A 14,035-nucleotide genomic window follows, 5' to 3' on the forward strand; every position below is an offset into this window, starting at 1 on the left:
CCAAAGCTCGGAATAACACACATAATTCTTATTATTTTTCAGAGCTTCACATGCACTCGAGTTCGGGATTTTGAGCCACTGTTCTACGTTCGCTTGTTAAGAGCGACTTTCTGCCGTCCTACAACTAACCGTGATAGGCTCAAGACAACGGAATCGAAATTTAAAACAACGAAAATTTGCTAAAACACATTTAAGGGTTAAATTTCCTGTGACATGTATCACAAAAAATGAAGCAGCTTAGTTTTGGTCTCTAATCATTTATACTTGTTTTAGCGCTGTCTCGAAAGCAAAATTAGCAGCTTGCGTACTATAACGCTGAGTTTTGAAAACTACTCGTATGGTTGTTCTGTACACGCCTCTTGTCCTGTACTGAGGCGATAAAAGTTTTTGCCACAAAGCTTTCCTTTATTACAAAAGTACCCATCGGTGGATTCTTGTGTTAATTGTTGCGTAGTCAGTTAACGTATATGACTGCATATCAATACTGGCACGGTATGCCTAGGGAAGGACTCGATTCCTTCAAACAGATGTAAATCGTAATCGGAAAAAATTATGACATGTGCATGTGCTTATAGCCCTCGCAATAAAGTACTAATGGACAAAACGAAACTGAAAGCAACGATAAAAAATTGATCACTTAATAGTGCAAAGGTCAAGTGATTAAACTGCCACGCGCAGCGGCGAATGGGACTTAATTGTGCTTCGATACTGATTAGCCGGCGCGGAAAACTGACCATTAGCACAACGGACTGACCAAAAGAAGCACGAGAGATGGCCAATAAACGGGCACTCCAGCGGCAGCCAACAGCATCTTCACTTTTTCTATGCCGCCATGATTTTCTCACAACACGCTATACAGGCGCATGCAGTCGATATCGAGAAGAATTCTTGACCCAGAAATTATTGAGGAAAAACATATGTAGGCAATAATTATCGATCGGCTGCAGACGGCAATCCGGCGTATATGTGCCGCATTAATAGTGGCCGGTGGTTATGTAACGGTAGAAAGGAGAAAAAAGAAGCCACTTCATTTTAGCAGTGATCGTGTGAAAAAGTGGACTATGTCATGTTGCAGAGATGCTTCTTGTACCCACGAGTACTTGCGTACAAATAATGTGCATTTTGTTACGCATTCTACCTTTAAATTTTCTACCTATCATTCAGAGAAATAAACAAGCGTTTCCCGCTCTTTCGGATACCACGAAATCAGTCCTATTTAGGGATTTTTTTTAAAATCTTTATTTCCGCCGTTATAATTTAATATTTATTACAATATGCTTTCACACTGTTGTATTATTGATAAACTGTTAATAAACGCGGACGCTAACAATACTCACACGTTAAAATTACATAATATGGTTTTTCTGTCGTTTGCGGTAATATATAAGGATTAAGGATTTAATGGCAGGAATAAAAAAAAGCAGAAACAAATCTGGTATGGTTGAAAGTTTTCGGTTATTCTTGATTAAGGCAATTGCACACTAGACGAAATTTCACTGACATCGGTTGATGCCCATTACCTACGAGCACTGCAGCTCACTCGCTGTATAAACTTGCAAAATTTTCGATTTATGTATCTTAATTTATGGTGCATAATTTGTCTATTCCACTACCTGTCTGACTGGCCCAGACTGGGACTGTTGCCTTTTAATCCATTTCACAGCTTTCAGCTTATGGTAGATTTTGTAACATCCATGACAACAAAAATATAACTCTGACTGCACGGAACAACAACCATTAAAATAAATTCTAAAAAACAGCTACTCGTACTACTGAAGTGCTGAAGTCTGTTAGCGACTTAGCGTGTACTTTATGCAGAGCTATGACATCAGTATTACATGGTTCACAACCTGATTTTAATTATTTGAAAACTTGCAACAGAAGTTGTTTGCTTTCATAAAAATTATCCGGATTGTGCATTTATAATTTCAGAGACTATAATGAAACTTTGAAAAAATTAAATTGCTTAATTAATTTTGAAACTGTCATAATTTGGCGACCATCTGTCCATCTGTTTTGATAATACCCGTTCAAGCGCGAAGCCTTCCACGGCACCAAAATGTATTAAGAATTTTTTAAGTTTCACCAACGCTGTTTTAAACTTGCATACATATATGAAGCGTATAAATGCAAGTAGACGACCTGCGTGACTTCCTCCCCGTCCAACAGTACACCGATCTGGACGAGCAGCTGCGTTATTTAGGCCTGAAGATCCGCATTATTGAGGGTGACGGGAACTGCTTTTTCCGCGCCATGAGTGACCAGCTGACCGGAAACTGCGACACGCACGGCGTCTACCGCAAGGACACCGCCCACTATATGCTGGCGCATCGGGAGCTGTTTAAGGATTTTATCCTGCATGAGGATTATGAGGAGTATGTGCACGGACTGGGGCAGGATGCTATCTATGTGGATAACGACTCGGTGCTGGCCTTTGCCCGCATGATGCGCCTGAATGTGATTGTCCACCAACTGAACCAGATTCCGCTGTTGATTGCCGGGACCACCGCCCCGGATGCACGGGAGTGTCATATAACGTACATACCGCAGCATTACAATAGGCAGGTACAAGTACACGCACGACCCATGTTATGAATAATAATAATTTTTTATGTACTGTATCTGCATGCTTGCACTGTATAGCGCTGTCCTTTTTTTCCAATCCCCTCGATTACATTTGATCATATAAACAATATTTATGCACATTATGTATTTTATAAGCAGACGTCATTTTATCCCACCAGAAGTTGTCCATATGTGGTACTAATATATAATGTGTTGTTTTGACTTGATAATTATGTAATAAAGTATGTTGGTCAGTACAATAAAAAAATGATAGCACTTATGGCAGTATTCTTTTAATTTCTATTTGTCAGAAAATTTGTGTATGGTCACATTTAGGCATTTTGATATTGATGCCGACTCCGGCCTGTCACTGTGCTACGATTGATACTACAGATTTGAAGGCCTCATAACCAGATCGAAGTGGTTTTTGTCGCAAGCTTCTTGACAAATACAGCACATATGTGTTGATCAAAAAGTGGATGTACAGAGTAAATTGTAAATCTTCCGGAGCGTAAAACCAATTATTGCATTGTAATGACGTGGTTCCCAAACCAGGTATAAACTGAAGATATGTATGCTTGCATGTAACGAGGAAATTTTTCCCTTAATTCCGCATAATACATAATAACCTGCTGTTTTTCGAATACAAAGTACTGGTATTAATTTTACAGTATTACACCTGTGACCTTGTTGTAGTGTGCGGTGGTCCGATGAAGAGGACAACGCCGAAGTATCCGCCGATGTTACCTGCCGGGCCATCCGCCGCCTTGTGCAGATCCACGCCCGCGAACAACGGCGTCGGCAATCGCAGAGCACTTCCGACGAAAGCGGATCCGGCAGTGAACGCGGTCAGTCGCAAACGCGTAACAACACTGAAAAATACTTGCATATTAATGAGAAATCAACAGAAGAAGCGGTACGGAATCTGGCGACGGACAAGGGTGTCACCTATCAGAAAATGCTAAAGGTCATGGAGACCGTCGACTGGGATCCGGTGGCGGCCGAGAAGGCGCTCGACGCCCAGCGTAGCCGGAGAAAATCCCGGAATAGTGCTAAAGGCCGTTCGAAAAATGTCCCGCGATGAAAAAAATGGATGGTCCAGTTTATTTCAGAATTTCTAATTCCACCATCGACCATGCATGGTAATTTTGCGCGTACTCATTGTGCTCGTGAGTCGTGCCTGATACGTTAATTTTGAACCATTACCTTTTGTTATGGACAACGATTTTGTTGTCAATATTGCCAAAGCATCTCAACACCAAAAATGTCACGACAGCATTTTGCAATGGATATTTATTTCTTTTGATCCGCTAAATGGGGAATGCCGTGACTTTCGTTGACATTTCATCATTTTTTTCGTACAGCATGCACTGTAATTATGATAGACCGTAAATATGTACGTACATTTGTTTAGTACCTTTATTAAAAATGTTGTTTTTGTTTCTTTACTGATATGCAACAGTTATGAATTTTTATTGTAAAAATAAAAGTCATTAATAATCTCGATAGCTGTTGTCAGCCTAAGCTGGCCTCTTGATGATTGTGAGTTCCTAATTAAATTTCAACGACTGCAAAAGACAATCCCAAACATCCCAACCGACTAGAAACAATTCATTGTAATTTGCATAAACACCATCGATTTGAGTCATCTTCTCACAATATTCCTCGTCATCACAACAACAAAAAATTCAACGACAAAAACAAAATCTACCGGACTTTCTCTTGGCACCTTTAATAACCACATCAACTCGGGACATGTTAACAGCAACTTTTCACAACTAATCCAACGCTTTAGTAACCAGTCAGGGCCAGACTTGTTTCGTCGCACAGACCGTTGTCCCTAATGCCGGTTCCCGGTCTTCCCGTTGTCCACGTCCTCGTCGATGCGCTCCAGCAGACTGCCGCGCGGCGTATGCAGCGGGGGCTTGGAGATGGAGAAGGCGTAGATGTTGAGGAAACTGGCCATCTGGTGCACCACGGAGAACCCGTAATGGATCTGCGCCACGGTCACCAGCACGGTCAGGGCGTACACGGTGGTCAGCTCGTGTTCGACCATTACCGACAGTCCCATAACACCTACGTAAAGACATCAGGCGTTACTCGCATGACCAGCTTATTCAACCCTCTACCGAAACCTCCAGTAAAATTTGTTAAACCAACTAAATAATCTCTGTTGAACCAACACAAACCAAATCACCAATTTAGGACGTTGCATTCCATACAAATCTTTGAATTCAGATTACTGATATCGAAACCTTCAACATAATAAAACATTCACGACCAACAGCTATGGCCAAAACGGTAAACCCTTTACCAACGGAATAAACACAGCACACAGCTCGCAAAAGTAAAAAAAACCAGATTTACCAGGACCTCGGCCGTCCTGCAAAGCTCACTGCTCTTACATGTAGATCTGTACCGAATTTAATTTTCCTAATTCATACAAAGTAACCGTTTTTAAAGATTTTTAAAAACTAAAGTCGTATTTAATGCGATTTTTCCTCAAATTTTCGTTTAAGTTTAACACATTAGTGTTTCAATCTTTCGGATATACCATCACACTACAATATCTGACAACTACGACGCGCATGCTATCTGCACCCTGTGGAAGGGAAAAGTTAATGTTGGAATAACACGAAATAATCCGAAAATCATATGAAATACAAATCGAAATAACGTGATATAATAATAATAATAATAACATGAAATAATCACACGCACACATCTTATTATCATCAGAGAGATCAGCAAATTGTTGAATTAATGCTACGAGTACCTGTAAATGCCAAAATCACCGGCACCAGCAGCCAATGGAACCAGCGGGCTTTGGTCAGGCTCATCTGCGTGATAATCAGCGCACAGGTAATATTGGAGCACACCGTTCCCGTCATCCACGAAAACGCCCGCAGATCCGTAAACAGAATCCGATTCGGTGACAGCACTCCCCACAATAACGTCACCACCAGCAGGATCGTGATGGGCGACAACGGTCGCATGGCTTCCACAAAACTGTTATGCTTCAGTGTCTTATTGGCGTACGCGCGGTACATATTGCGCAGTGTCGTCGGGATGGTCAAGAACACCGCGCCCGCGTACAGGGATAATTCAAAGCCCACTCCCGGACTGATGCCCAACACGGGCAGCTTCATATGCCACACCCCCTGGCCCCAGATCCCGGTGATGATGTAGACGATCAGGCCGACCACTTGGCTGAAATCGTAGCCCCATGGTAGATATAGGATGCCTGCGGAAGAGGAAAGCGAGAATGTCATTAGTTTGTTACAGCAATGTTGGCTACATTGCGGGGTTTATTTTTATCCTGGCCCGTGCGAACCAACTATACCCGGACTGGCTGGAAATAGCACTGCCGATGGAAATGGCTCGCAACGAGGAATGCTGCCAATTTTCCTGGAGTATGCGGCGTTAAGGGTAATTACGACTGATGTTGCCGCGGAAAACAAAGAAACGAAGCCGCATATGGATTTTCACATTATCAAAATATAAAATTTAATTAGACTAAACTAAAAATTTTATACAAATATTTACTCTATTATATCATCATTATTTATATCTGACGAAAGCAACTGACGAATTTGATGAAGTGATACGCTGCCAACACTCTACGTTTGTAACACGTTTAAAGTATACTGTACATCACGGTTCACGATATTATTTAGCCAGCACTGGGACAGGTTTTCGTCAATAAGTGAAACAATGATGAATTGCACGCAGACAGAAAGCAACAATACTTTTACAACAAGAATATTCCATAATGTACATAAATACTTGCAAGTCTTAAATTTGAATGTTAAGTAGTTAACACAATTTACGGCAGCAATTAGACATTATTCTTTTAATCAAAAAAGTAAAAAGTCTGCCGAATCAACACAAATTTTCGGGTGCAGTTGTTTCGTTTTCAGTTTTTGGGTTTGATCAACTCCAGTTTCGCGACCTGCAGATACTTCATAATATTTCATATACTACTTAGATTCTTATGCACAAGGCTGCATTATTAAGTAATTTATGCCACTGTTTGAGAAAAAAATTCAATAAAACACTTTCTAAAATTCAATTTCTAACACGATCAACATAAATAAAAAATTTTTAAAAATCTCCGAATGAAAATTTTTAATGTCTTTCGAAAACTAAAAAATCAATGGCTAATGCCCCTGCCCCCTGGTACGTTCCAAGCGATTCAACAAAGACACATCTGCCCAGTGGCACATTATCCACAGCCTGAAGTCCTAAACGAACTTTAATCAAACAAATCAAAGTCGCTACATATTGTACAATTATAATTCTCCATGGATAACAATACAACCGCGCAAAAGCTTATTCAGCAAACGGCCAGTCAACTTTATCGGCCATCTTCTCCATAACGCCGTGCAATAACATGAGCAGAAATTGTATCAACTGCAGCTCACCGAACTAAAGCAAATTATACGGTAGTAATTAACAATCTGTTCGGTCAATGCGTAATACAACGTAAAGTTTGCAAGAAAATTTATAGAGTGCGCAAAAAAAGTAGACAAATTGGCGAATAACGATGTATCATCATTCAGAAAATTTTACGTACAGCAAAATTATTACTACAATTCACATCATATATAAAGATTGCCGAGTTATTCGAACTGTATAAAGACACCTTGTCGCATGACGACGAACCACTACACTACGACACTACACGCCTGAACTAACAACAGCAATACATCTTATATTAATGGTATTAATGGCTCTTATTAAAACACTGTTTCCAAACGCTTAACAATTACTCAAACAATCACAACGTGAAAAAATGTCAGTTTTGCGGCACGAAAAAAGCCTGTGGGATTACAGGATTAATGAGCGATCAAAAAGATCTATAGCACATCAAATAGTCGCGATCAACCGAAAGATCAGGCAGGTATTTCGCAAATTACAAATTAACGCAATTTTGTTTCAACGCAATTTTGTTACAACATTTTGTTACAACTTTGTGAAATCTAAAATTCCCTGTTAACAACTTCATTCCCCCAGATTGTTCCGGCATTACGCTACTCAGTTTACTACGTACGTACTTAGTATTAACTCTGCTCACCCGTATTGTACTTTTCCCAATGTGACAGCGAGAACAGCACCAGCATCAGCCACAACGCCACGAACATGCGCACCGTCGGAATCCCGTACTCCGGCTCCCGTCCAAACACCGAATACAGACACAGACAGTGCAGCGTCGTCACCCACGAATCCAGCCCGTGATCAAACAGCTCCCCCAACGGGGAACTGGACTCGGTGCGGCGCGCATGCTTCCCATCCAGCCCGTCCAACGTGTGCGCCCAGAAATGATTAAACGCCACAAACCACCACACCCACCGCGGGATAAAGTGGGCGGGATTCCCCGCCGCCGTTAGATCATAGTCGTAGTAGGAGAGGACGGCAAAGTTCAGGACAATCAAGAGGAACCCCGAGAGGGTGAGGGTGTTGGGGGCGATGGAGCGGGGAACGTAGGGGACGAGGGCGTTCCAGAAGGGATGCATGACGTAGTTCGACAGGGGGGAAGTATCGACTGCGGAGTATTTGTAGCGCTTGAAGCCCCGCAGCTCCTCCGGGAGGAGATACGTGCTCCATGCTCCCGGGGCGGGCATTCTACTGCGCTCCTGTAAAAGGCGGGGTGGACTCAGAAAGTGCTCGCGCAGATGCATTCTTATGTTAATTTATTTTAAAAAAAATTTCTACGGTTAAGTGATTATATAAAAAAGTTAAGATTAAAAATGCACAAAATCAGGCGAAAAGGGAAGAGCAGGGAACCGGAGCGGAGACCCTTTGGGGGTTCTCGCGGTCGGGCATACTGAATTTTGCACGTGGATGGAGATAATTAATGGTTAATCAATAATAAAAAAAGCGGTTAGAGCGTACAGGGATGTGAAGATGAGGATCCAAGGGGGAATGGGACGGGTCCGATTCGATTAGCAGAACAGATTGCTGGTTATTATCAGCCTGCACGTCGTCGTCGTTGTGGGGATCAATAAGGGGAACTGTATCAAGTGGACGGGAATTACTATCAGTTAAACTCTCGGGACGATCCATTCAGTGTACTGGCCGTACAATGTTGACAATAATGCCAGGGCATCCTGCCATCCTGGGAAAACGCCAAACGGGCAGAAGGGACAGATGGATACGATCACGGCCGACTCAGTGAAGTGAGCAAACTGACTGATCAGCTGCGCATACTGGGAAAGGCAAACAACATGTTCGATACTTTTTCGATGAGTCACCGTCTGACAGTCACGCCGCACGTTGTGCCAGAAAGGCGGGACCGGAAATGCGACTGCTGCCTGACTGCCATTAATTTTTCTGTTGGAAAAAACATCTACGCTTGTGATATCTACATTTTTATAAATTTTTTCCCAGAAGGTTACAGGCTTTGCCGGCATTCATTCTGCTTGATTTCAAGTAGATCTAGAATGTTTATACGAAATTTGGCTTTGTATTGGCCATGGAGCTAGACTCGAAAGGCACTTTAAATGCGTTCTGTACGATACAGAGCCGGAAGTTCTGTAAAAGTGAATTTACCAATCGTGCACCGCTGAATCTTACAGAGCGTTACAGAGCAGCGAGACCACTAACTCAAAATATGTGCCCGTACTGTTAATTCGAATTAAATTTAATTTTATTTTTTCACCATGTGTCGGTGATTTCAGATAGTCACGCTCTGTCTTGCTTTTTGACACTTCTTTTTTATCACGTACGGTTTTCATTCCCCTTTTGCAAGATTTTTTACAAAAGTGCTCGAATATGAGTTCTCGAAAAAAACTCCTCTGCGACTTGCAAACCCTTTGTGAGCTGGAGATTGTTGAAAAAGCGCTCGATGAGTCTTCGAGCAGCAGTAGCGACGACTCATCTGAGAGTTCCAGTGAATCGTCGGAGAGTGAAACCGATGAGATTCTTGAATTCACTGCCTTTTTATCCAGTAAACGATTTCTTATGGACCGAACCGTTGTACCGAAGAGGCATGACTGGATGGAAAAACTGGGAGTCGCCAGTGATACTACGTACCGAGCTGAAGTCCGGGTTACGAGAAGGATTTAAAAGAATTTACGATCTTATTTGCGGACACCGTGTTTTCAAAACGAATCAACAAATATCCAGCGGCCAGTAGATTTTCAGTTGGCGATTGCTTTATATCGATTTGGCCATTATGGAAATGGAGCTTCGTTTAATCATATGTCTTTTAATATGGGACTGTCTTGTGGCGCCATTGAGCTATATACCACGCATGTCATAACGGCTCTTTTATCTCTGATGCCACAGTTTGTCCAGTGGCCCGATAGAAACGAAAAGCGAAAAATCAAGCGAAGGTTTTTCAGGAATATGGCTTCGAAAATTGTGTGGGATTAGTAGATGGGACGCTGGTGGTTTGGATTCATGTCCGTCAATGAAGGAGCAGACTATTTTAGCCGTAAAACTGCTACGGGCTGTCTGCCATGGTGGTGTCGGATGACAAAAGCGGATACTCCACGCATTCACAGGATTTCCAGGAGCGCGCATGATTGTCGAGTGTACAAGCACTCATCACTCGCGCAGCGACCAGAGAAGTTTTGAACCCGAAGAATATCTTCGCTGACAGTGGATACCAGCCTGACGTTCACGTCGTCCCTGCCTACAAAGCTCCTGAGAGTAACTTGAAGAAAACAGCCTGTTCAACTTTCTCCTAGCGCAAGCACGGGTCGGAAATGAACACTGCATTGGCATACTCAAGGGCGTTTTCAAAGCCTCCGGGGCTGCGGGTGATAATAAAACAGCAGATGACCATAAAAAAGCTGTTTTTGGTTCCTGGCGTGCTGTGTGCTGCATAATATTCTCCACGATATGGGCGACGCATATGATGAAACATGGACGGAGGACGAAAATGTTGCTGAAACTGTAGTGCCATCCCGACAAGAAACTTTACGGAAAATCGTGTGGGTCGCCAAAAAACGCGAGAAGGTGAAGCGGCTGCTGCTAATCAACAAATCGTAGCCGTATTTCAGCGTGAACTTTGCGGACAGTTTTACAGATGATATATGGAGGTGAGTAATTGCCAGAACTAGTTTCATAAAGTACTTTTTTATGTCTGAATAGATATCGTATTTTTAATTTAAAAATTCCGTGAATTTTAAAATTTACATTGTATTTTAGTTGGTAATAAATTGTTTGGCCATCGCCCAAAAACACTGTAATTTTTTAAATCTTCAATATTGTATGCATTTTGCTGCTGTCGTGTCACGCATTTCTTAGACTACTGCGCTCTGCTTGACTCTTGCTTGCTGATTTTTCCTCAGAATTTCATCCGCCTGCGCCCCGTGCATCCTGTTACATTCATTCATACTATGTGGAAATTTGTTGGTTTGGTTCGGCGTCTGGCGTTAACTGGGATTATTTTCGGATCGACTGTCCGCTCAATTTTGCAGATGATTCATGTCGTATATACTGCTGCATCTAGTTTGCACTGAAACGCAGCATCGGACGCACCAAATCCAGGCGACGCTCTTCCTGATCGCCGTCATCGGGTTTATCGCGCTGAGTATCTACCTGACGATTCTGTATTATGACTCCTTGCCGCGTATCCAGCGTTTTCGCTCACCGGGATGGACGGAGTGCACCGTCCTTATCGCTCTGCCTGAGGCCCAGAATTCTCTGCCCGATACGCGCTGGATGAGGATCCTCGAGAAGATGGGATTGTACTCGGCCTTCGTGACGGATAAGCATCCACCGCAGCTTACGATGAGGTTATTGCCATCGTAGAGCTGACGGAGAATCGATTTTTGGACGATGTCGAGTGCCAGTGTATGTTTGGCGGGGATAAAGGACTGTTGAAAGCGGAGATTCGCGTCCATAACGAAACCCGTCGCGATAGGCATGGGGTAAGAAGTTTCTACTCAAATTTTTAACACATTGAAATTAAGGTTTATTTGCGTATTTTCAAATACTTAACATTTTACTTTTTATCCGTAATTGACGAAAAACGTTTGATAAAATCGGCTGATTTGACGTATTTTGCCCCAAATCCCAAACAACAACTAATTTTTCCGCTGAAATAATCAATATTTCTGCACTTTAGTCTTTAGATAGCAGTGATACGAGAGTGATATTTTTATAATCAATAACAATTATTGCGTTTCTATCGTGGAATGCCGTTATCCAGCAGTGGTACAACGAAGTAAAAGATTTTTACGTTTTGTGGCCCCAGCACCTGGTATTTGTTCTGGTATTTAATTTTAAGTTTGTGCTTGTTTCGTGATACTTATTAGCTAGACTCGAAAGGCACTTTAAATGCGTTCTGTACGATACAGAGCCGGAAGTTCTGTAATTTTTCGATCACACCCCCCTACCTCTGATTGGACGGCCGAGTTAAAGTGTTCTGTATCTAAAAGGAACTCTCCTGCTCCGTTACGATACAGAACTCGCATTTTTCACCACAAGTCAAAAAAATAATTTGTCAAAAGAATTTGTTGTGAATTTTTCATGTGCCAACTGTACGCAGAAAACTTGAGTTTTGAGTTTACCTTTGAGTTTTGATTTTAATTGAGTTTAGTTTAACTTTGAGTTTTGAGATACGCTATTAGATTAGTGCAGAATGAGCACGCTTCCAGTCATCAGGGCAAAAGGAGTAACGGTTATCAGCAATAATAATGCGACAGAATGTGATGGCACCCAGGAGAAACCCAAGCGAAAACGAAGACCCCGCTTTAGTTGGAAGAAAGAATGCGCAGACTTGTTAATCGCATGGCTTACGGAGCCTGGCAATTACGACAGGTGGAAGTCCACTGCTGTGCCTACTGGTCCGGGAAAGACTAAACGTGTGACTGGAGATAGTAAAAGACAAATCGCAGCGGAAATTGCAACCCTTCTTCGAGAAAAAGGCTTCGAGCAGTGCGATGGCCAGATTGTCCAGAACAAGATCGATCTGATCGAATCCTCCTACAAAAAGGCACGTTCATGTTTGAAAGGGACGGGATTTGGCGTTGATGACAGCGATATAGCGAAAGGCATAAAAACGGTGGAAGGTAAGAAAATAATTTCTTTCCTGCGTATTCTTTTTTACATATAATAATGCTCAAATTGCTTGAAAAAACAAACGCCTAGATTCCATCTGATTCATACATTTTTTGCAGATTTGTACATAATTTATGTGGTTTATTATTTATGGAAATATTTTGGTGTATGTGTATATTTTACTTATCTATATTTATGCGAATACTTACGTCTTGCAGAAAAGGTTCTGTATCTCTGCTCTTATTTTTATCAACTGGACCCCATTTTTGCTGATCGGCCGTCGATGGTGCCTGCTTTTTTGGCGGGAACTGATGACGCGGATGCCGAGGTTGAAAGTGTGTTGGATGTGCATATGGAACAAATAGAAGAACCAGGTCTAATGTCAACTGATGAGCCGCGGGGAGTACCAGGTACATTCCACAAACATAACATGAATATTACTGAAACAGTATATATTTTGTGCATTATGCAGCCGAATAAAACTACTTGTTTCACTATTCTTAGCAAAACGATACTTTATTTACAGATGCCAGCAGTTGCGATTTATTGAACGACGCTGATTTTGAGCAATCGGATTATGTGGAAAATTCGGAAGCTGTTAAATCTTTAGCAGGTCAGTCGATAAAAAAGATAATATAATGCTAAAAATCAGTACAGCTAAAATTTTAGAGAAGTAAATCGTCATGACATGCTTATTAAGCGCAGCTTAGCCCATAAAATACTTAAACAGTTTTCAAATATTTTAGTGAATGCGGCGGACACTGGAAAGAAAGTGGACAGTGGCGCGCGTCTGGCTCCGTCATTGCTGAAGTCGGTGGTTTTGAACAAAACGCTTGGTGGCCGTCCTCGCGCTCCTCCTTCACCATCGGTCGTTGAATCTTACTTGGCGCACAAAAAAGAAATGTTTGACCAGAAAATGAAGCTCTCGGCACGCAAGCAGGACCATCTAGAAAATGTTGCGCGAATGGCACATGAAGCGAAAATGGCTGAGCTGGAAGTGAGAAAACTGGAAGCCGAAGCGAAAAAAGAAGCTGCAATTTCCCAAAGATCCAACTATGTGGGCTTGCCGTAAGTATGTCAGTTTTTTCGATTCTGCGACCGCGATCCTGAAAAAGGTGTACAGTTGTCCATTTGTCAGAACTTGACCGTTTTAATAGTGCGTCTCTTCAGAATTTTCAAGCTTAATTGATCTGTTTATTTTTGTTACGTATCGGTAGTTGGCACCGTGGACAACCGCTTTCACACATACACGCAACTGGGTTGTGAACCTCTTTCCCAGTTTTGCTAATTTAGCAACCACTGAGCGTTTCTGTTTCTCATATGTTGATTTTCTAAACGAACGTTGTGTTACTGGAAAAATTATTTTTCTAGAATAGTTGTTCGGATTGTACTGAATTAAAGGCAGTTTGCTGCTAACTTAGCATTTTTCTGCCTAGCAAAGGATTATCGGTCTTTT

At 42.0% G+C, this 14,035-nt stretch overlaps 3 protein-coding genes across 5 annotated transcripts; 2 read left to right on the top strand and 1 right to left on the bottom strand.

Moving 5' to 3' along the window:
• Window positions 1-1,769: 1,769 nt before the first annotated feature.
• On the top strand, window positions 1,770-4,254 carry LOC129599360 (OTU domain-containing protein 3-like). 2 transcript variants are annotated; one of them, XM_055497580.1, is made up of 3 exons: window positions 1,770-2,561; window positions 3,262-3,413; window positions 3,474-4,254. In XM_055497580.1, exons 1-3 carry the CDS (start codon window positions 2,128-2,130, stop codon window positions 3,647-3,649), a joined length of 762 nt encoding a protein of 253 aa, XP_055353555.1. In that variant the 5' UTR covers window positions 1,770-2,127; the 3' UTR covers window positions 3,650-4,254. The 2 variants fall into 2 exon arrangements, with proteins under 2 accessions (XP_055353555.1, XP_055353554.1); XM_055497579.1 differs by having other exon boundaries at window positions 3,262-4,253.
• LOC129599359 (ethanolaminephosphotransferase 1-like) lies at window positions 4,159-8,764 on the bottom strand. The gene is made up of 4 exons (XM_055497578.1): window positions 8,461-8,764; window positions 7,643-8,201; window positions 5,342-5,809; window positions 4,159-4,641 (listed from the first exon to the last, which is right to left on the bottom strand). Exons 1-4 carry the CDS (start codon window positions 8,629-8,631, stop codon window positions 4,406-4,408), a joined length of 1,434 nt encoding a protein of 477 aa, XP_055353553.1. The 5' UTR covers window positions 8,632-8,764; the 3' UTR covers window positions 4,159-4,405.
• A 1,752-nt stretch (window positions 8,765-10,516) lies between these two features.
• LOC129599355 (uncharacterized) lies at window positions 10,517-13,998 on the top strand. Of its 2 annotated transcripts, XM_055497574.1 has the most exons (6): window positions 10,517-10,613; window positions 10,866-11,447; window positions 12,150-12,590; window positions 12,798-12,989; window positions 13,106-13,192; window positions 13,326-13,998. In XM_055497574.1, the coding sequence occupies exons 3-6, from the start codon at window positions 12,161-12,163 to the stop codon at window positions 13,649-13,651; spliced, it is 1,035 nt and encodes a 344-aa protein (XP_055353549.1). In that variant the 5' UTR covers window positions 10,517-10,613; window positions 10,866-11,447; window positions 12,150-12,160; the 3' UTR covers window positions 13,652-13,998. The 2 variants fall into 2 exon arrangements, with proteins under 2 accessions (XP_055353549.1, XP_055353547.1); XM_055497572.1 differs by having other exon boundaries at window positions 10,866-12,590; window positions 13,326-13,997.
• The last annotated feature ends 37 nt before the right edge of the window (window positions 13,999-14,035 follow it).

This window comes from Paramacrobiotus metropolitanus, unplaced genomic scaffold, assembly GCF_019649055.1.
Source record: "Paramacrobiotus metropolitanus isolate TYO unplaced genomic scaffold, Prichtersi_v1.0 Parri_scaffold0000144, whole genome shotgun sequence".
NCBI classification, from domain to species: Eukaryota; Metazoa; Tardigrada; class Eutardigrada; order Parachela; family Macrobiotidae; genus Paramacrobiotus; species Paramacrobiotus metropolitanus.

Coding starts and splice junctions, on each gene's coding strand:
- LOC129599360 (XM_055497579.1), top strand. CDS start 2,128: ATGCAAGTAGACGACCTGCGTGACTTCCTCCCCGTCCAACAGTACACC. Junction 2,562..3,261: donor ATACCGCAGCATTACAATAG/GCAGGTACAAGT, acceptor ACCTTGTTGTAG/TGTGCGGTGGTCCGATGAAG.
- LOC129599359 (XM_055497578.1), bottom strand. CDS start 8,631: ATGGATCGTCCCGAGAGTTTAACTGATAGTAATTCCCGTCCACTTGAT. Junction 5,810..7,642: donor TTGGGAAAAGTACAATACGG/GTGAGCAGAGTT, acceptor CCTCTTCCGCAG/GCATCCTATATCTACCATGG. Junction 4,642..5,341: donor GGTGATTTTGGCATTTACAG/GTACTCGTAGCA, acceptor GTCTTTACGTAG/GTGTTATGGGACTGTCGGTA.
- LOC129599355 (XM_055497574.1), top strand. CDS start 12,161: ATGAGCACGCTTCCAGTCATCAGGGCAAAAGGAGTAACGGTTATCAGC. Junction 12,990..13,105: donor TGAGCCGCGGGGAGTACCAG/GTACATTCCACA, acceptor CTTTATTTACAG/ATGCCAGCAGTTGCGATTTA. Junction 13,193..13,325: donor AGCTGTTAAATCTTTAGCAG/GTCAGTCGATAA, acceptor CAAATATTTTAG/TGAATGCGGCGGACACTGGA.